The sequence below is a fragment of the Elgaria multicarinata genome, chromosome 1 (assembly GCF_023053635.1).
Source record: "Elgaria multicarinata webbii isolate HBS135686 ecotype San Diego chromosome 1, rElgMul1.1.pri, whole genome shotgun sequence".
Lineage (NCBI taxonomy): Eukaryota > Metazoa > Chordata > Lepidosauria > Squamata > Anguidae > Elgaria > Elgaria multicarinata.
Window position 1 is genome coordinate 210,242,543 of NC_086171.1, and position 25,537 is coordinate 210,268,079.

Sequence of the window (25,537 nt, forward strand, 5' to 3'; positions counted from 1 at the left end):
AAATATTGCTCTCCAGTATTCATTCTTTCCTAAGGAATGAGAGAAAAGTCAGGGGGGGGGAGAGGGGTCTCCCTACCCCCCCCCAGCCAATATTCAGAATTTCCCAATAAGCTCATCTTCGGAATGGACAATATGGTGTCCACAAATGGAAAGAGCCAGAAATAGCATACCATGTGCTTCCCTAGAGCTTCTGAACTAGAAGCCGGCTGTGCGTAAAGGCTCATCCAGTGAGGGGGGGGAGGGGAGGGGGGGAGCTGGGCCTCCTCCCATGCACCAAGGTATAACATAGGCAGATACAGAAATCGTAGGTCAATTAGAAGCAAGACATCCAAGTGGCCAGTTTCAAATTCTTTTGCAAAATTCCGTGGCATCATGGCAAACAAAAACAAAAAAGTCATCTCTAACAGACGAGCAAACCAAAAACAGTTTTGTGACTCTGCAGGTAAAGATTTTCTTTAAATAAATTTGAAACCATTTTGCCAGGATAAAACCAATAACATCCACCTCTTAGTTATATACCTAAGAGTAGCAAAACCGTCCTACTCTCCTTACAGAGCTGGGAAGACAAGAGCAAGAATCTGAAATCTTTCTTTTTTAAAAAAGAAGAAGAAGATGCCAGCTGTTTGCAAATCATGCACTCGGGTTCTCCAAGTCCCAAATACATCGCGCATAATAAACCACCATATCTGGTTCCAGAAACCTCTATGCATGCAAATAGATCCCCGCCTCTTTCTATCGCTCTTATTTCAGGACCAAAGAGCTAAATTCATGATGTCACTGTGCAAAAAAAGGTTATTCGGATATTTTGAGGATGGGAGAGGAAATCTCATGATCGCCGTCGGTCCATCACCTGCCACCCACATGTGTGATCTGATCAGTCTCACAGGCACGCTCTCCACACCAACCCCCGCCCACTAGTCACTTTGCCGTGGGTTATTTTTAAAACCCGAATGACCCAACCTAGGCTATTTCAGATCCCCTATAAGCTGAACACCGGATAAATCTCCAGCGGGTAGAACAGGCTAAATTCTGCCAAAATGCAAAACGAAAACACATGCACAAACATACAAATCGGGGGGGGGGGCTTGCCCCTTCCTTGATCCCCAACCCCCTGGCCCACCCACACCACCGCAACAAAAAACAACACATGCAAAAAATTAGATATATATATTAAGGTGATTTTTCAAATCTTATAATCTGGCTGGGGTATGGGAACAAGGTCAAATGGAGCACCCAGCTTCATGGGGGAGGAATTCCCCCCCCCATGGCTTTGCTCCCCCCCTACACACAGGCAAAAAAGGAGGGGGGAGGATTCACTTTGTGCATTCTAAGGCCCTAGATGTGTAGGACGAGGGAGCGGGGGGGGCACAACGATCAAACGGGGGGTGGGGTGGGGGGTTTGGGTGGATGACATTGCAGTCAGCAGCCTGCCTAGAAGCAAAACCGGTAACAGATCCCAGAGACCCTAGCAAAGAACATCCCCAAGTCCGACCTTAGAGTCCGCTTATTACGCCCAGGCGCCTGGACTGATTCGAAGCCTGCCTGCCTGCTCCTGGCTTAAGCGCATCAGGGATCGCGCTCCGAAACCAACGTGCGCTTGGGAAGGGGGGGGGCTCCAGCTTCTAAAATGTCACCTGCGCAGCTTGCAGTTGGAGAGGGAGGAGGGCCGGGGGGGGGGGGTTATACATCAAGACGCGCGCAAAAACGGCTTGCAAAGCATCCTCCTCGTCAAAGAATATGCCCGCTATTTCTCCTTCTGGGATCCATCTTCCAAAAAGGAAAAAAAATGTATCCAACGCGTTCACCACCACTATTTATTATTATTATTATTATTATTATTATTATTATTATTATTATTATTATTAAGAAGGCTCCAAGCCCAGATCGCGCGCGCCCCCCGCACCCCACCCCATTGCACCTGTTCCAACTCTGTCCCTGTTATGCAATGTATCTCTTCCCCCACCCCTAAAGAAAAAGCAGGAGGTGGGGGGGGAGGTTGTGCGTTGTTATTATGCAGCAAGCTGCAGGAGCTCTTACCGGCAGCTGTGGTCTCAGACAGCAGAGGCTGCCAGCTTCGACTCCGGCGGCTTTATTGCACCGGGAGGGGGTCCACCTATTGACGGTGACGGCGCAATGCAGTCACCCCCTCCTTCCTCCTCCTCCTCCTCCTGCCCTCCCCTCCCCACTACAGCATTGCGGTACAGAGAGAAGAGGGAAGGGGGAGGAGGAGGGGAGAGGAACGAGAAGGAGCCTGGGAGGAGGAGGAGGAGGAGGAGGGAAAGAGGGAAGGCGAATGCATGATATGGAGGCAGGCAGAGGAGGCCGCAGGTGGAAGAAGGGATGGAGAAAAAGAAGGAGCCAGAGAGTGAAAGGGGGCAGGGCCGGGCAAAGCTGGTAATAGGCCCAGGCCAGATGGGAAATGTAGGCCCCATTTCAAACTGCTCATTAAGTGTTTTTTTTTAAAATCAGTTCAAAATACATATGAACTAGAATGATTTATAAGAGAGCTTCAGCTATTGGGCGGTATAGAAATGCAATTAATTAAAATTAAATTAATTAAATTTAAAAAAGGTAATGGCAGGCACTTTTATTCAAGATGTATATAAGACATCACTGCTTCACATTCAGAAATGCTTTATGTGCTTTGGGCAAATTCATCATCAGCGACAGAAAAATCAAACAACTTTGCCTTCTCAACGTTAATGTTCAAAACGGCTCATCCATTCAAATGTTCTTGCACCGTTGCGGACCGAAAGTATTGTCCCACAAAAAGAAAGATTCGACCGTACCTCCAAAGAACACAACAGCAGAATGCATTATTGACTGCACTGCATTACTAGATATCACCCTTGCTATCCAGTGGACACTTTGGCTTTTGGGCTGTCTCAAAATGGAGTCAGTACCGCTCACAGGAGAGCTACTTTGTAACAAATCTTTACCAAAGGGTCCCCCGTTGCCTCTACCAGGGAGACTTGGAGTGGGGCCCCTCAAAATCGTAGGCCCATGCCAACTGGTCCCACTGCCCCCACCCCCATTGCCCAGCCCTGAAGAGGCAGAAATGGGCCTTGATTGGAAGCAGTGTTAGGACTCAACGCTAGACAGGTTGTTCGGGTTATTATTTATGACTGAAACTCTGATCAAGGGATTTTGATGAATTAGTCGTGTGAATTTCAATCGATGCATCCAGCAGTTAAATTTGCATGTGGGCAAAACCAACATTTCCAAAGCCAAAATATATAACGATATAAAAACACTCACTTTCTTTCTCTTTGGTGTGTGTGTGTGGGGGGGAGTCATCAGCCACCTCAGAAGAGGCATGCATGCCCTCCTCCTTGGTGAAAGGAAGGGGAGGCCCCTTTTAAGATGCTGCTGGGTATTTGCGGTTTTTATAACCACTTGTATTAAAAAAAAATAGAAACGTGGAGGCTTGGGGTGGGGTGGGGAGAAAACAGAAAGAATTAAGGGGAGGAGCTGTTTTTTCCCTAGGGAATTTTGGAAAAATTGGGAGAGGGATACAGTTTCCCCCCATTTTTCTGCCATGCCTTAATATTTCTAAAATATATATAGTATACACACCTTGGAATAGTGTCTGATTAATCTAGCCACCTTTTTAGCCAATTAAGCATTTTAAGACGCAATCCTGTCTATGTTTAGATAGAGAGAAAAAGGCCTACAGCCTCCAACATATCCCATCAGGCCATGCTGGGAGTTGTAGGCCTTTTTTTCTGTCTAAACAAAAAGTTAACCCATGGTCACCACAGGTGGACAGTCAGAGCCCTTTTGACAGGCTTATAGTATCACATTGGATGTATAAATGTTCACCTCCCATAATGCAATGGATCGAGGACCTAATAACATTATCAACTTTTGAACGGGTGTTATATAGGCACAACTTGCAAGTGGATAAATACACGGATATCTGGTCTGCTTTTCTTGAAACCCTTGTATAACTCTCCCCCCCCCCTTTTTGGGGGCGGGAAACGGTACATATGATGGAAATGACAATAATCCTATATATGCCATGTATGGGGGGTTTCTTTCATTTTCACAATGTATTTTCTGTTCCGTTTTGTTGATATGCATAATAAAATTGGTTTTTTTTAAAAAAAATGGTTCCTGAAGAGTTCAAAAAGCATTGTTTTAGGTAATAATGCCACCACAAATGTTTGCTCTAGTTTAACAACAACATCACCCAGAGGAAGAGCCCCTCCTTTGTATACAGAATGTTCCAGGTTCAATCCCCAGGTAGGTCTAGGAAAGAATCTTGCCTGAATCCTTGGAGAACTCTGCCGGTCAGTGTTGACAATACTGGCTAGATGGACCAATGGCCTGACTCAGTGACCCTGTTCAGACGACACACTAAGCCACGGTGGTTAAGCATTTTGAGCTAAACATTATGGCTTAGTGTGTCATTTGAACCATGACGTAGCGTGTCATGTGAAGTATTCCTAACGATGGCGGCTACATAACCATTTATTTTATTTTATTTATTTATTTAATTACATTTATATACCGCCCCACAGCCGAAGCTCTCTGGGCGGTTTACAGCATTTAAACCATGGTTTAAACACGCTCACTAACAATTTGCTGCAAAGGGGTTAGCTGCCAAGCCATGGCTTAGCGTGTTGTCTGAACAGGCCCAATATGAGTATAAGGCAGATTCCTATGTTCCTAACAACAACTGTAGTTAACTGATTAATCAGTTAGGTGACTTTATATAAAAACAAAACATCAGCTACATAGTTATTGAAATTAATCCTGCAGCAGATTTTTAAAAATATGTTTAAATATGAGTTCTTATTAAAAACAAACAAACAACTATTGGTGACAAATGCCATGGTAGGAATTCCCTTGATGCAAACATCATATTGTCCTAACTTGGAGCAAGATTAAACTATCCTGTAATGTCCTAAATTGGTCTTACTGCAGTTCATAGAAATAGATCACCCACTTCATCCATACAAAGGGTTACCCATTCTGTCTATTATTGGTGCCAAGTAGGTAAAAGTTTCTCTCTCTCTCTCTCTCTCTCTCTCTCTCTCACACACACACACACACACACACTTCCCTATGGGCAGGGCTGGTGCCAGACTATTTTGCACCCTAGGCAGGTGAGCTGCTTTCACCCACCCACACCCACACCCACCCCACTGTACCTGGGCGCGGGACACCATCTCGCCCACTCAGCCGAAGCAAAGCCAGGACGCTGGGGTGGGTGGGTGGCTTCTGAACAATGTGCCCAGCCGGAAGCCGCTCTGGGAGAGCGACTTCCGGGCGTGCCGTTCCGAAGCCGCCTGCTCACCCCAGCCTCCCGGCTTCGCTTCGGCTGGGCGCCCACCCAGCCGAAGCGAAGCCAGGACGCTGGGGCAGGTGGGAGGCTTTGGAACGGTGCACCTGGAAGCTGCCTTCTCAGAGCCGCTGTGGGAGAGCGGCTTCCGGGTACGGCGTTCGGCACCCCCCCCCCTTACCTTGGTGCTCTAGGCGGCCGCCTGAGTGGCCTCTATGGTAGCACCGGCCTTGCCTATAGGACTCTTAGATGAGCAAATTTAAGAGACTATAGCAGTTCATAAGTAGCCAACCAGCATTTCTTGTTACTTGGGGTAAAATCCATGTAAGTCCTACTTAGAATAGTCCCATTGAAATGAATGGGACTTAAGTTACTCATGATTAATTTAAGTCCCATTCCTACCAATGGATCTACTCTACATAGGACATATGTTGGGTTTTACCTTTGGTTTCCTTTCTTTTCTCCCCATGAATCTTTGTAATCCCCCATCACAATGCAAACTTATTTCTGTATTGTTGCATTTTCAGTCAAAATTCACCTCCATTTTGTCCTGAAATGTGCATCTATAAATCATCCTACTGTCTTATTGCCTTTTAGCTATCTTAAAACCTAAACTGGGGACCGAAACAAAATAAAATAAGTAAACGCAATGTTCCAAAAAGAAAAGGACATAAAAAGACGTCTTATAGGATAAGACCAATCTAGGGCATGTTCAGACTGAAAAAGTTTCTACAAGCATCGTCTAGTACAGCCTTCCTCAACCTGGGGGGCTCCAGATGTGTTGGACTACAACTCCCAGAATGCCCCAGCCAGCTGGCTGGGGCATTTTGGGAGATGCAGTCCAACACATCTGGAGCGCCCCAGGTTGAGGAAGGCTGGTCTAGTAGCTTGTTTCACAAAGTGCCTAACCAGATGTCTCTGGGAAGGCAACAAGCAGAACATGAAGTCAGGAACTGCTGTCCCCCAGCGACTGGAATTCAGCGGCATATTGGCTCTGATCCTGGAGGTAGTGTATGTCCATCACGACCTGTAGCCATTGAAATCCTCTATGAAGTTATCTAATCCCCTTTTAAAGCCATCAGATTTGTTGTCCATCGCTGCAGCTTCTGGCAGTAAATCCCATAGTTTTATACCCTGTGAAGAAGTCCTTCCTTTCATCTCTGCTGAATACCCCCACCGTACAGCTTCATGGGATAAGTCGGGCGTTCCTTCGTCATTCATAACACAGGAGGGAATGACTCTTCTAACGAATCATTTAAAGAGACAGCGAGTATCCTCCCCCCCTTTAGAATAGTTATGCAGTTTTAGATAAATTAGGGTGCCCATATGAAAAGGAGGACAGGGCTCCTGAATTTTTAACAGTTGTATTGAAAAGGGAATTTCTGCAGGTGTCATTTGTATATATGGGGAACCGGGTGAAATTTCCTCTTCATCACAAAAGTTAAAGCTGCAGGTGCCCTGCCCTCTTTTAAATTTGGTCACTCTAGCATAGCTCCTGCACCTTTAACTGGTGTGATGAAGAGGGAATTTCACCCGATTCTCCATTTTTACAAATGACGCCTGCAGAAATTCCCTTTTCTATGCAACTGTTAAAGATACAGGAGCCCTGTCCTCCTTTTCACATGGTCACCCTATCAGCTAAGATTTTACTTTACTACTACTACTACTACTACTACTACTAATAATAATAATAATAATCACCAATTGGCATGTCTGACATAATATACTATAATAAAATCTAAGCAATTCAAGAGCTCTATTTAAAAACGCTCTAAGGGAGCAATCCTATGCAGGTTTGGGCAGAAAAAAGTCCTACAACTTTCAGCATTCCCCAGCTAGTATAACTAGCTGGATAATGTTAGGGTTTCTGGGACTTTCGAGTTAAACAATGCATAGGATTGCACCCTAAGAGCTTCACAGAAATTACTGTTGTAACAACAGACCTATAAGGTGCTAGCATTATTATCCCACTATATGCAGCAGCTTTCCAAAAAAAAGTTTAAGCTATTACAGAATGTGGCGGACCGCCTATTGACAGGTGTGGATCAAGTCCTCCATAAAGCAACTGCAGTTGCTGCCACTTGGCTTCTGGGCCCAATTCCAAGTGCTGTGTTTGACCTTTAAAACACTAACAGTACAATCCTATGCAAGTCTACTCAGAAGTAAGCCCTGCTCAACCTAATGGGGCTTAATCCCAGGAAAGTGTGTGTAAGATTGCTAAATGGCTTTAGTTTTATTTATCTCAAGAGAAATTCTCCTTCTGACATTTACATTTTCATGAGGTCCTGCTTCAGTTTCTATCTTCTGTGGATGGTAGGTCAACTTTCACAGTGAGCAGGGCCTTCTCTGTGGCAGCCCCAGTTCTATGGAACTCTTTTCCGACAGAGGTTGCATCCTGTAGCCTTCTTTCAGAGATCGCTGAAGACCGTTCTTTTTCAGAAGACCATTGATTCTTCATGCTATTTGCTCCTATTCCAGATATAATAGTATATTAGTGTTCTTTTTCAGGGATTGTTCTTTTGATTCATGGATGTGATTTGTTTTATTTGAATACAGGGGTACAGGACAGTATTTGGGGGGGTGCCTCCCTCCGGGCCCTCCACAGACGTACGGGGGGATCTACACATCGTTGTGAAGGCGCTTGCGTGCGCCTGCAGTGCGCCCCGAAACTCATCGTGTAGATCCTGCCCTATACTGGCCAGAAGAGGAGGAGGAGGAGGAGGAGGAGGAGGAGGAGGAGGCCCCGCATTGCCCCGTCCCCGCGAGGGGCGATGCGGGGCCGCCTCCGCCTCCGCCTCTTCTGGCCAGGATAGGGCAGGATCTACACGATGAGTTTCGGGGCGCACTGCAGGCGCACGCAAGCGCCTTCACGCAGCTTTTAGCATTCCTGCGGGGTCACCACAAACCACACAAAGCAACCCAGGCCATAGCTAGACCTAAGGTTTATCCCAGGATCATCCCAGGTTCGTCCCTGCCTGAGCACTGGATGCCCTGTGTGGCGCTTAGATGAACAGGTTTGACCCCAGGACAATCCTGGGATAAACCTTAGGTCTAGCTACGGCCCCAGTCAGGGCCAAAAAGAAGCACCGTGCACAGGAGAATCCCTCCAACAGCCAGATAGCGGAGACCAGCAGGCCAAGGGTTTTGCATCCCTGTTTTAATGGATATATCTGCCATGGCATTTCAAAATATTACAGTTGGGGTGGGGTGGGAATGCTGACCTGAATCATTGCAGCAGGTTGCCTAGGGGCAGCCCAGTGAGACCATGGCTGAGCTGAAATTAATTAATTTAGGAATGTCTATTTCACCTTACTAGCCACTTCAGCTCCCAAGGCAGCTTTTGAATGCAGGTGTTTTGGGCTCATGACATGTTGTAATGCTTAAATATTACCGCTGTGTATGGATATGTTTGTTTGCAGGCATGCAGGCACGTTCCTAATAAATGTAGGCTGGAAAAGCCTGAAGACGTGGTTATAACAGTCCAAATGAAACCGATTCGAGCACGGAGCGAACACATTGTAACATGTGCATTGTCCAAGACAAGCGGGTGAAGGCTGATTCAGATCCATAGAGTCATTCCTCTTATTTTAACAATGAAACCCAGCCTGACAGCTTTGACAGTGCTATAAATAGGAGAGAACACGGTTAAAAGACAGCCTAGTCAGACCGGATTCATCTGGAGTAGTCTTAGCTGCACGATGTGTCTTTTTTTTTTTTTTTTGCAAAGGATTTGGAATGGAAACGCTCGAGTCAAATGTTTCTGAACCGCTCGTGCATTTCCAGGCTGTCCCAAATCCCATCAAGACAGCCTTGAATATTATCATTCTTAGTGCACGCATCTCATGACTTCTGTCAGTGGAAGGCAGTTCTATGGAGCAGTTGCTAGGGGATCCCTTTTTCTGGGAGGAAAGACCATTGGAAACTTGTGTAATTTTTATATTATACATTTATTTACACAATTACATGTCATGACCGGGGATAACAGGGCAGAGGGCAGGAAAAGCACCCAGGCAGACAAGACATTTTTGAAGCTGGTAGTCATTCTTTAAAACAACATCAGTGCTTCCCAAAGCAACCAGTGCCCCCATGGATCCTCCACTCCCGAAAGTCCTTCTTCCAGCTGGATGCAAATCTCAGAACTTTGGTGGAAACACTCCAAATCCTAACTAGACCCCACCAAAGCATATGACATGGTCATAGTTAGTAGCTACCAACCATCAATGCCAGCTGCGCCCCTTCCTAGAGCTGGAAGACCTAAAGACGATAGTGCACTCAATGGTAACTTCAAGGCTCGACTTCTGCAATGCACTCTACATGGGGCTACCTCTGTGCCTAGTCTGGAAACTTCAATTAGTCCAAAAATATGGCAGCCAGGGTGATAACTACCTAGGGGTGATCACATTACACCAGTTTTAAAATCTCTTCACTGGCTGCCAATTAGTTTCCGGGCAAAGTACAAAGTGTTGGTTATTACCTTTAAAGCCCTACATGGTTTGGGTCTAGGCTACCTGCGGGATCGCCTTCTCCCATACAATCCGCCCCACACACTCAGGTCCTCTGGGAAGAATCTACTTCAGCCAGCAAAAACTAGATTAACAACTGTTACCCAGAGGACCTTTTCTTCTGCTGCTCCCAGACTGTGGAATGGCCTGCCAGAGGAGATTCATCATCTTGACAGTTTTTTAGAATTTTTAAAAAAGCAATAAGGACTGATCTATTCCGGCAGGCCTATCCAGTGAAATTTTAGGATGTTTTCAGGATGTTTTCAAGATGTTTTAATCATGTATGGTATGTTTTTAATCAGTTTTTAATGTGTATTTTATATCATGTTTTTATACTGCTTGTTTTATACTTTGAATGGTTTTAGTTTTTGTGAACCAATAATAATAATTTAGAAACATCTAGATATCAAGTCATTGAACCTTGGTCAGGGCCAGGTAGGAAAACTCTGGGGCCCCCAATTCCACCTTGGTGAGCCCCTGTTTGAGCTTATCAGGGGTGGAGGAAGATTCAGAGATGCTTCATGGGTCTGGTGCCGGCTTTCCAAGTCTGCTGCAGGTAGCCAGCCCTGCTGCTTGCCTTACCTTCATTAGAGGCTCCTTCCGTGGTGAATTGCTGGGAGAGTGAAAGCCTTGTCTGTTGTTTCCAGAGAACTCAGTGGTGAGAAGGGGAGATGATGAGGAAGGGACAGAAAAAGCAGCAGCAACAAAAGAATAAAGCAATAAAATGGGAGAACTGAAAGATGGTAGTACAGAGAGAGAGAGAGAGAGAGCTGTGCATGAGGAAAGAAAAAAAGAGGTTTTATTTATTTATTTATTTATTACATTTATATACCGCCCCATAGCCGAAGCTCTCTGGGCGGTTTACAAAAGTTAAAAACAGTAAACATTTAAAAAGTATACAAAATTTAAGAATCATCATAAACATAAAAAACAACAATATAAAAACAACAGTATCCATTTAAAACAACAGTTCTGGGGTCCGTTAAAAACAAACTTAGCGTTGTTAAATGCTGATAAATGCCTGGGAGAAGAGGAAAGTCTTAACCTGGCACCGGAAAGATAGCAGCGTTGGTGCCAGGTGAGCCTCATCAGGGAGATCATTCCACAGTCAGGGGGCCACCACCGAAAAGGCCTCTCCCTTGTTGCCATCCTCCGAGCTTCCCTCGGAGTAGGCACTCGGAGGAGGACCTTGGATGTTGAGCGCAGTATATGGGTAGGTTCATGTTGGGAGAGGCGTTCCGTCAAGTATTGCGGTCCCAAGCCATGTAGGGCTTTATAGGTTAAAACCAGCATCTTGAATTGGGCTTGGAAACATATAGGCAGCCAATGCAAGCGGGCCAGAATCGGTGTTATATGCTCAAACGTCCCTGTTCCAGCTATCGATCTGGCCGCTGCATTTTGCACAAGGTTAATAGAGAAGGAAGTGCAGAAAGAAGAGAGCACATGCTATGGGGTACAGGGAGAAAAGGGGGAGTAACATGGGTGCAGATAGGCCCGGGGAACAGAAAAGGAGCGTTACAGAAATGGGGGCGCACAGAGATCTTGGGTGATGCAGAAACTGAAGAACAGCATGGGTCTCTGAGAAAGAAGAAGGGATAACAGGAACGAGGCAACAGAAATTCTGCTGGTAGAAAAACAGAAAAAGAAGGGATTTGTGACATGGGGGTTCGTAGAAAGAGAACAGAGCATGTGCTGTGTGGTGGCAAAAAGAGGAGGGAGCAGAAAAAATTGAGCTCTGGTGATGCAAAGAGAGGGAGAAACAGCATGCTGTGAGGCAGGGCCAGGTCTAAATTTGAGGAGGCCCTGAGCAAAGTGCCCTCTGGAATGGAGGCTTCAATGTCAGTAGAGCAATGAATCAGGACTCTAAAGGAGTAGATTCGTCACCCCACTGACATTGGAGCCACCAGACTCCACTGTCCTCTGGTGGCCGGCCACCTCCTCTACCAACAGGCCCAACAGCCAGCAGCAGTGGGCAGCAGCAGTGCCCCAAGAAGCCTCAGCTGGCTGGGAGCAGCCATTTTAACTACCCACAATTCCCCAGAGTGATACTACATTGGGGGTACCAGGGCAAATTAAAACAGCAACTTGACCCAGCCGTTAAAAGCAAACGTCCGTGTCAGGCCCTGCCTGGTTGGAGGCCCAGCACCTCCCAAGGATGCCATCTGCTCACACCCGCCTTGCTGTAGGGTGCAAAGGGAGAAGTTAATTAACACATTACGTGCATGTCAGGCATTTCTGTGTTGAAGCAGGAATGGGGCCCTGCATCACAACTCCATCCTCCGACATCCACAATTTGACCACAGTTGTCTGCAAAGGAACCACAGCACACGAGCAACTACTTGTGTGCAGGGACAGTCCTGGTTACGCAGCTGCTCGTACACTGGGGTTGTTTTGCTGACAACCACAGTGCATTGCACAAGCTGTTGTGCAAATCGTGAAACAAGGCATTTTACAACTTCATTGGACTAGATGTCACTTCTGCTAATTGTGCTAGTTCTGGGTTATATCCAATGTTATGAGAATTAATGTTAAATGTTTTAATCTTTTGTAAACCGCCCAGAGAGCTTCTGCAATGGGGCGGTATTGAAATGTAATAAAATAATAAAAGTAAAATAAATAACCACGATCATTGCGTAGATGCCGGAAGGAGGAGGTGCGACATCAGGTGGTGCAGCTAAAAGTGTGCCTCTGCTTCTGCTCACCCATTTGTCACCTGAAAAGGGGTTGGTTTTCATCCCTTGTAAAGGGCTACTTCTCAGTAGTAGAACAACTGCCAGGTTCGTGTTGCCTCCAGTTCCCAGGGCAAGGACCAAGACATTTTGCTGCCCATGATATTTTGCCGCCTGAGGCAAAGAACAAGATGGCGCCTCCTCCCATTCCATGTACAAAAGCTGGCTGGACTGGCAATTGAGTCTTTTTTCAACACCGGCAATGGGAAAGAATCCTCCACAGCACTGGAAGGCAACAGGCTAGCTCAGGAAGTGCAGGGCAGGTCTCATGACAGAGCTCTCACCCCTCAACACCTTGCTGCCACCTCCCAGCATTTGTTGCCTGAGGCAACCGCCTCACTCTGCTTAATGGTAGGGCCGGCCCTGTGACTGAGATTCTGAGGAGCTCTTGCCAGTCACACAGTGTAGGTTGCATTATGCTGAGGGCAGCGATAGCATTACTCACTTCAAGGTAAGTCCTCTTCAAAAGAGAGGGGCTATACAGCCTGTGACTTGCACATACAAAGCCTTCTGCTCCAAGCCCAGGAGAGACATCGATGGCGGGCCTTCTCTGTAGCGGCACCCACCCTCTGGAAAACCCTCCCTCGTGCATTTTGGGAGGCGGAACATGTCATAACTTTTAAACGCCTCCTAAAAACATATCTTTTTAAACGAGCCTTCCCTGGACTGTAATTTATTCTGGTTTTATGTGATTTTAAAGTTTTAATCTGGTTTTTATGGTTTTAGTTGTAAACTGCCCAGAGAGCTTAGGCTGTTGGGCAGCATAAATATGTAATAAATAAAATAAAATAAATCTATAGATTACTGCTCCAATTCAGCTTCCATCGTTGGGCAGGCCTACATCGCCCCTCAGAAGTACGGGAGGAGGAATGAAATGCACGGGCTGAATTCTGGAATATTTGGAGTGGCTGAAATCTCTAAGGCCTGCTGACGCCCTCAAACTGGAGTCAGGGGGTTAAAAATAAACGGTGGTGTGAAAGCGACAGCCAGGAAAATTTGAGCCAGCTGGGTGCTATATTTAATACCGACGGCCTCTCGCCAGTCAAATTACCCAGTCATTTCTGAAGAGCGTTTGAAATGGCGGCACAAGCTTCATTCATTCAGCTCAGCAGCCACCAGTGTAGGGTGCTAAGTTCTCTGATGCCCATCCTGCAACAATTGAAGCATGTTGTGAACCATAAGAGAAAGTGAGGGACAAGTTGGCTGACAGAGGTGGGAGGGAGCATGAGCATTTGCCTTCTGTGAAATAAATTTTTGTTGGCACTGAGATCAAAAGAGATGTTTAACGTGTTGGGGCTCAGAGCCCAACTCTGCCTTGTGCATGGTCTTTGGGGCAGGTTATATGTCTTTTATGACTAACCACACCTCCCCTAGCAGCCATTTTCCTGTGGTGCCCAGGGGAGACATGATAGCACTCTTCAAATACTTGAAAGGTTGTCACACAGAGGAGGGCCAGGATCTCTTCTCGATCCTCCCAGAGTGCAGGACACGGAATAACGGGCTCAAGTTAAAGGAAGCCAGATTCCAGATGGACATCAGGAAAAACTTCCTGACTGTTAGAGCAGTACGACAATGGAATCAGTTGCCTGGTGAGGTTGTGGGCTCTCCCACACTAGAGGCCTTCAAGAGGCAGCTGGACAACTATCTGTCAGGGATGCTTTACGGTGGATTCCTGCATTGAGCAGAGGGTTAGACTCGATGGCCTTGTAGGCCCCTTCCAACTCTGCTATTCTATGATTCTATGATTCTATGACACTTTTTTTCAAATTGCCAAATGTGCCAAGAGGACCCAAAAGTTTGCCTTCTCCAGCTTTAGAATCATAGAGTTGGAAGAGACCTCATAGAATCATAGAACCATAGATCCCTTTGGGATCATGCACTTCTCTGTAAACTTCCAGGCCGTTTTGATTTTTTTAAAAAAAATATTATTTAAATTGGGTGGACTCTGGAAACACGTCCACGTTGCTGAGAAATCTCTACATCAGTGTCCAGGATGGCCCAAGTTGGAATCAGGCTCCTGCGAGGTTTACAGAATGGCACAGAATAACTTCTTCTCTCTAAAGGGGTTTTCTGAAGCAGGAACAGGAGTCAATAACGGGTCCTCTTTGGCGTGGGCTTCACAATACGCCATCAAGTCTGCCGCTGCTTTGGAGACCTTTATTCTGTCGATGTTTGCCTCCATTTTGAGCTGTTTTACCAGTTTCCTGGCTTGCGCTATGCTGGTGTTGTTGTTGCTGGCCATCGGCGCCTTCCTCGCGGGGCTGTGTTGGCTTGCTTCCCCTCCCTTCTTCAACGGCACTGAAGGCAACCTCAGACGGTCCCCTGGGACGGTTGGTGCAAAGCAGAACCAAACTCAAAGATTGTTCACCTCAAGAGGAACCTCAAAGATCATCTTTCTAATCCAGCCCCCTCTAGCCCAGCTGATGTAGAAAATCCACTCTACAGCATCTCTAAGGCAGTGTAGGTTGTTGGCGCCTATATCAGTAGGGCGGTGAATCCACTCTGGGTTTCAGTCAGAACCAGCCAGTGTGGTGTAGTGGCTAAAGTGTCGGACTGGGAGCCGGGAGATCCGGGTTCTAGTCCCCACTCAGCCATGGAAACTCACTGGGTGACTTTGGGCCAGTCACAGACTCTCAGCCCGACCCACATTTTATTGTGAAGATAAAATGGAGAGAAGCAGGATTACGTACGTGCCACCTTGGGTTCCTTAAGAGGAAAATATGCTGGATATAAATGCAATAATAATGGAGCTGTCCAAGGTGTGGAGTTCTTTTAGAGTTCTGATTGGTTTCTGGATATCTCCTTTAGAGTTCTGACTGGTTCTGATTGAACCCTGGGTGGATTCACCGTCCCACTGACATCAGAGCAACTGGACTCCACTGCTAGTAGGTGTCCATCCAGTCTCTGCTTAGAAACTTCAGATAGCATAATCTGAAGCTGTTCACTGCATGGAAACAAGCATCATAGCCTGCTAATGTCTACAGATCAACTTACTGCTAAAGGCACAGCAGCAAAGGCTATTTTAAAAATTGGCAACCTTAGCTTTTATTGACTCCAATTCACAACAAACAACCCCGAGTGCTTCTGCTGTCTCCCCATATATTTATTCAGCTCCCCACACCTTTATTTTTAGCATATGAAGCAGATTTATACCGAGTCAGAACTCTTGTCCCTCATGTGAGAGTATCGTCGACTCTCTGACTGGCAGTGAGTCTCCAAGTTGGCTGCAGAGTTCTTTCACAGCTTGTCCGGAGATGCTGGAAATGAACCTTGGATCAGGAGGTCCAGCCTCTTCCTGAACTGGTTTAACATTACTTTGTTTCAATATATGGTGGAAATCATAACTATCTATGCTGTCAGTGAACACCCAGTGCTGCAGATGGCTCAGTCCTGGGCTTATTGCTCTTTAACATTTTTATTAATGATTCTGATGAGGAGGTGCAGGGAATCCTTATGAAATTTGCAGATGACACAAAACTGGGTGGGAAAGCTAATACCCTGGAGAGCAGAAACAAACCTCAAAGTGATCTTGATAGGCTGGAGTGCTGGGCTGGAAACAACAGAATGAAATTTAATAGGGATAAATGCCAAGTTCTACACGAAGAAAAAGAAACCAAATGCATAGTTATAAGATGGGGGGGGGAATACTTGGCTAAGCAATACTACAAGCGAGAAGGATCTTTGAATTGTTGTAGATCACAAGCTGAATATAAGCCAACAGTGTGATGTGGCTGCAAAAAAAGAAAAAAGAAAAAAAGTAAATGCTATTTTGGACTGCATTAATAGAAGTATAGCTTCCAAATCACATGAGGTACTGGTTCCTCTCTATTCGGCCCTGGTTAGGCCTCAACTTGAGTATTGCATCCAGTTCTGGGCACCACACTTCAAGAAGGATACAGATAAGCTGGAGGGGATTCAGAGGAGGGCAACCAGGATGATCAGAGGTCTGGAAACAAAGCCCTATGAAGAGAGACTGAAAGAACTGGGCATGTTTAGCCTGGAGAAGATAAGACTGAGCAGGGACATGATAGCACTCTTCAAATACTTGAAAGGTTGTCAAACAGAGGAGGGCCAGGATCTCTTTTCAATCCTCCCAAAGTGCAGGACACGGAATCATGGGTTCAAGTTACAGGAAGCCGGATTCCGGCTGGACATCAGGAAAAACTTCCTAACTGTTAGAGCAGTACGACAATGGAACCCATGACCTAGGGAGGTCGTGAGCTCTCCCACAGTAGAGGCCTTCAAAATGCAGCTGGACATCCATCTGCCAGGTATGCTTTAGGGTGGATTCTTGCATTGAGCAGAGGGTTGGACTCGATGGCCTTATAGGCCCCTTCCAGCACTACTATTCTATGATTCCATGAAAACCCTGCATCTGCATAAATAAAACTAAACAAAAACATAGGAGCGTGTACACAGTGTAGAATGTCTGTAAGGATTTAACTGGAAATGTGCAAATATATGAACAGCTGTCTCATAGATGAAGCAAATTTTTCTCTTGTTCCAAAGGGCAGGACCGAAACTAATGGGTTCAGATTACAAGAAGAAAAGGGATTTTGACAAAGCGTTAGGAAAACCATCCTGAGAATAAGAGCTGTTAGTGGAACAGAGACTTCCACTGAAGGTAATGGGCTCTTGTTCATTAGGAGTTTTCAAAGGCTGGGATGCAGCAGTAGCCGGATTTTCTGATTCAGCAGGGAGTTAGTATTAAATGAACTCTAAGGCCCCATTCAAGTCTATATAGTTTCTGTGTTAGTTCTTTTTAAGTAGTTATAAGACTGTTGTTGCTGCTGTTGTTCCTTTTAGAAAAGGAGTCATGTTGATCAGAATGTACATTCAATTTTATACAGCTCTCTTCAGGTCCCTAGGGTTACAATAAGAACTTGAAAAGAGCTGTTTAAAACTTGAATGTACTTTCTGATCAGCATCTTTTCTAAAAACAACATTCTTATAATGAATTAAAAATCACTTAAGGCCATTGCATTACGATCACATCATGGTAACACTATATCCTTCTCGCACATTTATACCTCATAGGACACACACTGACATATTATTATTATTATTATTATTATTATTATTATTATTATAGCACCATCAATGTACATGGTGCTGTACAGAGTAAAACAGTAAATAGCAAGACCGTGCCGCATAAGCTTACATTCTAATAAAATCATAATAAAACAATAAGGAGGGGAAGAGAATGCAAACAGGCACAGGGTAGGGTATTTTGGATAATGTGGAATAAAAAGCAGAAAATGACACGATGAAAGCGGTAGATGGAATGTGTAATGGGCTCTTCAGTTTCCAGCCACATGGTCAAGGCCCAGGACAGAACACTTTCCCACACAAGGCAGTTATTGTCTTGGATCCAGGGGTGCTCTTGGATCCAGAACTGTCACTTGAGGCACAGGTGAACTCAGTGGCAAAGAGCACCTTTTATCAGCTTAGGTTGACATACCAACTACGCCCTTATCTAGACAGAGATAGCCTAGCTACAGTTATCCATGCTCTGATAACCTCTCATTTGGATTACTGCAATGCGTTATACGTGGGGCTGCCTTTGAAAACGGTCCGGAAGCTTCAGCTGGTACAAAACAGGGCAGCCCGTTTACTAACAGGGACTGGCCAGCGAGATCACATTACGCCAGTCCTTTTACAACTTCATTGGCTGCCAGTCCAGGTCCAGGCCCGATTCAAAGTGCTGGTATTGACATTTAAAGCTCTAAACGGTTTGGGGCCAGGTTATTTGAAGGAACGCCTCCTCCCATACGTACCTGCCCGGGTCTTAAGATCATCTACAGGGGCCCTTCTCTATGAGCCCCTGCCAAAGGAAGTGAGACAGGTGGCTACTAGGAGGAGGGCTTTCTCCGCTGTGGCACCCCGGTTGTGGAATGAGCTCCCCAGAGAGGTCCGCCTGGCGCCTACACTGTACTCCTTTCGTCGCCAGCTGAAGACCTTTTTATTCTCTCAGTATTTTAACACTTAATTTTAACTTAATTTAATTTTTCCTGTTTTAACTCTGTATTTTAATTTTATATCAATTTTGCTGCGTGGTTTTTATCCTGGTTGTGCTTTTTATACTGTATTTTGTATTTGTGCTTTTAACCTGTTGGTTGTTTTATTTTGGTTTTAATTTTTGTGACCCGCCCAGAGAGCTTCGGCTATTGGGCGGTATAAAAATGTAATAAATAAATAAATAAATTGTACGCCAGCCTCTGTGACTCTCCTTCAAACCTCTCCTTCACTGCCACCGCCCTATTCTTTATCTTCTAAAAGAATGAGGGAATAATACACCTTCGTATGCGAGTGTGAGTGTGTATTGTCTACCTGAAGTAACGCAAATGACTGAGCAGATGTGGTGGTTAAACAAAATAATAATGTTTATTCATATAGAAAAAGATTTAAAACGACACTTTGAGTTTATTGGACTTTATCCACATATATCTAACTCTCTCAACCTCTCAGGGAATACTAACCACCTCCAAATCCTATAACCTCACTTTCTTAATACTATACTGAAACAAGCCTCTATTTAACCTCACTCACTCTCTCTCCCCATTCAAATCAACCAACCAATCAGATGACACCATTCACACTGCTCACCATTCTAACTCCCCCCTCCCACTTACTTACCATTTCCTGAAAATAAAAGCCTAGCAGCTTCTGCAGACAACTGCACTAACGTTATAAAGCCCTGAGGAAGAACACAACCGCGTTAGAAACACGTAGGCACCTGGTACTTTAATAAAACTTGGTTCCACCCTTGGCTTTGGCTATTTTTTACTCCACAGCAAATCCAAACCTGAACCAAACACTTAAATATATACATATAAACAATAACATAAATTATCATTTTGTCCCATGCGCGCTCATCACTCCTACTCATGGTTGTTTACAGCTTCTTTGGATGATGACGTGACCCTCCAGTTTCACTTCTATGTCTAAAGAGCACTTTCAAGGAGGTTTTGGGTTTTTTTTAAAGTGGGGACAATGAACCGTTTAACTGTGAAAGCAAAAGAAAGAGCTATTTCCTTTTGTATATTTGCTCTAGTCTGCTATGCCACAGGGCCACCTAGAGGTTATGAAGCAGAAAAGCAGGAAAAGAAACGTTCCTCGTGTAGTGCTTGGATCTCTGTTTTGTGATGGAACCGAAAGTAGATACAGTAGATTAATATTATTGTGTAGAAAAGCGCTCTCTCTCCTTATCTCTCTCACTTCCCCATTCCCCCCACTCTTTTTGCAAAGAAAATGTGCAGCGGAGGGAATGTAGTCAAATAGGGTGACCAACTGTCAGGATTTCCCCGGATTTGTCCTGGTTTTTGTTCTTTCCATGGTGTCAGGGGGGATTTTCTATAATTTTCAATAATGTCCTGGAATGACACACCTTCCTCTTTAAGGCTGCCATTAGCATGGCAGGAGGGAATGACATGCTTTCTTGAGGCACATCATTCCCCCCCCCCACGAGCTCCAATTGAGGTCTTAAAGGGGAAAGTGGGTCATTCGTGGACATTATAGAAAAGGCCCCAAATGGAGTGGATGGTGGTGGTGCAGAATGAAATCCTTTCCCCTCCTCCACTCCAATCGGGTTCTTTAAGGTGGCGGGGGAATAACGTACTTTCTGCAGGACTCAGAAAGCTGCTTCCCCACACACATACTAAGTGTCCCCTTTTTTGGTTTCCCAAATATGGTCACCCTAAGTCAAAGAGAGTGGGCAGGGCTTGGGGAAGAGGCCAGTGGGCCAGTCAGGAGGCTAGTGGTGAAACACCAGAGGTTCCCCATCCATGTACATAGAATTGCAGCCTAAATCTGCATAAATTAGTACATGAGAAAAAGAACAAGCAGCTGTTCTAAATAACACACATTCCGTGTTTTTTGAGATGATTCACTTGTGTATCACAGCAAGCATCATCCAAGAAGAGGCAGCCTCCGTTCTCTGCTTCTTCTGAGGTGGCATTTGCCACTTGTGGTTTTTAAAGGCACTTGTATTATAACTTAAAAATTAAAATCTATTGTCTTGTTAATCATGGGTAACTTTTTAGTCCATCAAAAGGCTTTCAATAAATTCATCTGACTAATTTATCGATTAAACATTTCAGCTTTCATTGCCCCACTTAGCATAACTTACTCTTTAGCAGCATAAACTGAATAGGATGGTGAAGTGAAGTCCCTGGCTTTGAAACTCCAGCAATTTAACCAAATCTCTGAAAGGGGGTCTCCCTTGAGTTAATGTTTGATATCAGAACTGGCTCCCTTCCAGCGTCCCTCTTCGTATTACTGGCAGAGTCACCAGCACTGAAATCAGCCTCAGGTAACTTGGAGAGAATATTTTGAATTTCCCACAATGCACTTCATGTAGCGTCCCTCTAGGGCATTGTGGGAAATATTAAATGGTGGCTCCAAGCCATGCAAATGAAGGCAACTGGCCAAGGAAGCCAATGTCCTAATGGCGGGCCAGTTGGCAGGTTTAATTTCTGAACATCATTAGGATGCTTAACACTCAGATTTCTGGCCTTCTGTGACATCCCTCAGTGGCTAATAGGATGGCCATGTGTCCTCTTTTATAGAGGACAGTCCACTATTTGAAGAGCTGCCCTGTCTGGTTGAAAGATAGAGAACTGAGAAGCACACAAGTCATCCAGCTAATATATATATATATATATATATATATATATATATATATATATATATATACATACACACATACACACACACACACACACACACACACACACACACTTTGAGCTAAATATTTCAGCTTCTGACAAGGTCAGAAGCTGAAACGTTTAGCTCAAAATATTTTTTTCAAAATACTTTGTTGACAATCTTTCTACCATATATATATATATATATATATATATATATATATATATATATATATATCTATCTCCCTGCCACGCGTTGCTGTGGCTCAGTCTGGTTAAATTGAAAAGAAAAAAAAGACAAAGCGGATGTTTCTAATATGTTTAATTTCACAATGCTTGTGGATATACAATATTTTTAGTTGTTCCATTGTCTGTGTAGATATAGAGATTGTCTGGTTTGCCGACTCTAGAACACGCAACATATAATTGTCCATGTGAGAAGCAATCTGTGTCTAGATCTAAACCGCACAATTCTAAAGATTGGCCCTGAACTTTGTTGATGGTGATTGCAAACGCCAATCGAATTGGGAATTGCAATCTCTTAAATTGAAATGGCATATCTGTTGGAATCATAGGAATGCGAGGAATGAGGACATCTTCACCTTTGAAAGGTCCTGTCAAGATTGATCTCCGACTATAACAATTGCCACTTCGTCTATAGTTGGAGCATTGAATCTTCGCACATGTTCTCCAGCAGGCGTTTTGTCAGCATGAATAACAATCTTGTGTGTATCAGATGGCATCATGTCAATTGCTGTTTTGAACAAATGTACTAAATTGTTTTTTTGTGAAGTAGCTGTTGCAGTTTTGAAACGATGGACCTTTTTATGCCGGTATAAATTCTGCAGCGTGCATTCAATTCATCATTGCCATCACCAATGAAATACATTTGTAGGAATTTATGTTGACTATCTTGAAACGGAAGGAAGGAGCCGGCTTTACGATAAATTTGTCCTTTGACTTTGAAAGTTGGCATAAATGGAGCTGTGATGATTTCTGCGCCGAACAACGTCATTTGGAAGCATGAGTTGTATTTCCTGATGTTAGATAGGAAATGCTTTGATTCTGCGGTATATCCGGCAAGCAAAGTTTGTAATGGCTCTGATGGTTCTCCAAGTTGAGGCAGTTTAATTTTTCCAGCAGCGCAACACATTCCTTTTGTTTCTCCATTAAATTTAAGAGCCTTGCAATAAGGACACACTTCAGTCATAGTGCCGATGAGAACATGTCACCTCAAACTATAATCATCAGCTGGGTTGTATCAGAATGCAAGGCGATTGTAATCGTGTGATTGTTTACCACGGAGTCGTGTTTGACGCTGATGTGCTGTTTCTCGTTGACGTCTTTCAGCCACTCTCAGCCTGTCGCGTTCATTCTGTTGAGAACAAAGCAGATCTGAAGCTGTAGAACGCGATTGCCGTGCTCGCAACCGTGCATCCTCAAGTCTGGCTGAACGTTGCTTGGCTGGTTCCTTGGCACGTATTTGAGACATTCTTTTTCTTTTTTTCTCGTTTGCTGATGCCCGTTCTTCCTCAGTCTGATTTGCAATTTCTCGTCGCAGTGCTTCCGCTCTGTGAGTACGACGACCTAAGTGTGATCTTCTGCGAGGCATTATTTGGATGAAGTAAAGCAGATTGTTTGGTTTTTTAAAAAAGGATGTTTTTACAGTGAGGAGGTTAGTGGAAACTCCTGGCAGTTACCTTTCTTCAGAACGTGTAACTGCCACAGGTGTGACATCTATATTCACTCAGCCAATTGTGAGAGAATATGCAAATAGGAGAGGAGGCAGAGGCAGTGGATTGGCCTACTGGTTGGCGATATCACAATGACTTATAAGAGCAAATAGGAGAGAACATGCAAATAGGAGAGAAGGCAGAGGCAGTGGATTGGCCTACTGGTTGGCGATGTCACAATGACATATAAGAGCAAATAGGAGAGAACATGCAAATAGGAGAGAAGGCAGAGGCAGTGAATTGGTCTACTGGTTGGCGATGTCACAATGACCTATAAGAGCAAATAGGAGAGAACATGCAAATAGGAGAGGAGGCAGAGGCAATGGATTGGCCTACTGGTTGGTGATGTCACAATGATCAGCAGGACTGGTTTTGAGGAGGCCTATTTCTTCGATTTTAAGACAAACCTTTGACCCCATAGAGAACATAGTTACATAACAACGCTCGCGTAGTCGAACGCAACGCTGTGTCAAAATTTCAAAGCAATCGGTGAAGAACTTTCGGAGATATAAAAGCATGTTTTTACAGTGAGGAGGTTACTGGAAACTCCTGGCAGTTACCTTTCTTCAGAACGTGTAACTGTCACAGGTGTGACATCTATATTCACTCAGCCAATTGCGAGAGAATATGCAAATAGGAGAGGAGGCAGAGGCAGTGGATTGACTGGTTGGTGATGTCACAATGATCAGCAGGACTGGTTTTGGGGAGGCCTATTTCTTCGATTTTAAGACAAACCTTTGACCCCATAGAGAACATAGTTACATAACAACGCTCGCGTATTCGAACGCAACGCTGTGTCAAAATTTCAAAGCAATCGGTGAAGAACTTTCGGAGATATAACGACAGTAACGAACCGTCTTTTTCATTTTTATTTATATAGATATATATTGGTTTTGCAAAGAGGTGACGTTGCACAGTGTTGCCATAGTAACCAGCTGCTTCCCTCAGCTACTCCCACTGGGGTTGATGCTACGTATTGTAGCATCAACAGAGAAGGAAGCATCCGGGGGTAGGTGAGGTTTAATTTCATCCTGCGCTGTCTCAGGTAGATTGGCAACTTCTAGGCTCCTAGGCCCTAAGATGCAAGAAATCAAGGAGGTGACAGAAAGCTATCGTAGAGATACTAAGGGTGTAATCCTATCCTGTTTAGACAGAAAGATGGTCTGCAACTCCCAGCATGCTATGCTGGCTGGGGCATGCTGGGAGATGTAGGACTTTTTCCCTGTTTAAAGTAACATCCATAAGATCGCACCCTAAGTAAGATTATGATTAGCACTATGGTGGGGGTGATGCTGTGTGCTCCCTGCAGGAATGCCCTCAGAACATTGGCCCTGTTCAGACAACACGCTAACCCATGATTAGACCACTCACTAAGTGGTTAATGAGTGTGTTTAAACCATGGTTATGTAGCCAACAGGGTTAGGAATGGTTCACATGACACACTAAAGTCATGCTTCACACAACACACTAAACCATAATGCATGGTTTAGCATGTTGTCTGAACAGGGCCATTAGCTGTCTGGGCCAAAGAAGGTGCCCTCTTACTCCATGCACAGAAGTTGACTGGACTGGTAGTTGAATCTTACTTCAACAGTGGCAACAGGACATCTACAGGGGTCCTTCTCCACAAGCCCCCGCCAAAGGAAGTGAAGCAGGTGGCTACTAGGAGAAGGGTTTTCTCCGCTGTGGCACCCCGGCTGTGGAATGAGCTCCCCAGAGAGGTTTGCTTGACACCTACAGTGTATTCCTTTCGTCGCCAGCTGAAGACCTTTTTATTTTCTCAGCAGTTTAACACTTAATTTAACTTAAATTTAAACTTTGCTGTTTTAACTCTATATTTTAACCTATATCAATTTTTGCTGTGTGGTTTTAATCCAGGTTGTGCTTTTTATATTGTATTTTGTATTCATGTTTTAAAATTGTTGGTTGTTTTTATGCTTTTCATGGTTTTAATTTTTGTGAACCGCCCAGAGAGGTTCAGCTATTGGGCGGTATAAAAATGTAATAAATAAATAAATCCTTCAAGGGTGCAGAAAAGCTTAGGTGGGATGCTGATTACACACAACTCTCTCCTCCAACACATTAAGAAGATACAAAGAGCCATCCTGGATTAGACCTTCACTTTCTAGCGTGCTTCCAGACAGACGGCTCCCAACACAATACCAACTAAAAGAACATAAGAAGAGCCATGAGATGTACTGCATTTCTATTTAAATTATTATAATACTTCTAGATATTTTGTATATTTTTAATGTTTACTGTTTTTAGCTTTTGTGAACCACCCAGAGAGCTTCGGCTGTGGGGTGGTATATAAATGTAAATAAATAAATAAATAAATGTGTGCCTATACATATAAATAAGCAAATGCAAATTTTATGCAAGCCAGTGTCCTCTTTCCTCTTTTTTAGTGAAGTATTTCCTCTTTGGGGCTGATTCAGAAATGGCCACCCTACCCCGCCACTCTTGGTGGTCATTCCGGAAGAAGGATGAGCTCTGGACTTTAGCCTAGCTGCACCACTGTCATAGAATTATAGAATCATAGAATAGCAGAGTTGGAAGGGGCCTACAAGGCCATCGAGTCCAACCCCCTGCTCAATGCAGGAATCCACCCTAAAGCATCCCTGACAGATGGTTGTCCAGC

The 25,537-nt window shown here is 44.6% G+C and overlaps 1 protein-coding gene across 1 annotated transcript; it reads right to left on the bottom strand.

Annotated features, from left to right (window-relative positions):
- Positions 1 to 14,498: 14,498 nt before the first annotated feature.
- On the bottom strand, positions 14,499 to 14,900 carry LOC134394998 (guanine nucleotide-binding protein G(I)/G(S)/G(O) subunit gamma-2-like). The gene has a single exon (XM_063120924.1). The coding sequence runs from the start codon at positions 14,758 to 14,760 to the stop codon at positions 14,545 to 14,547; it is 216 nt and encodes a 71-aa protein (XP_062976994.1). The 5' UTR covers positions 14,761 to 14,900; the 3' UTR covers positions 14,499 to 14,544.
- Between the last annotated feature and the right edge of the window lie 10,637 nt (positions 14,901 to 25,537).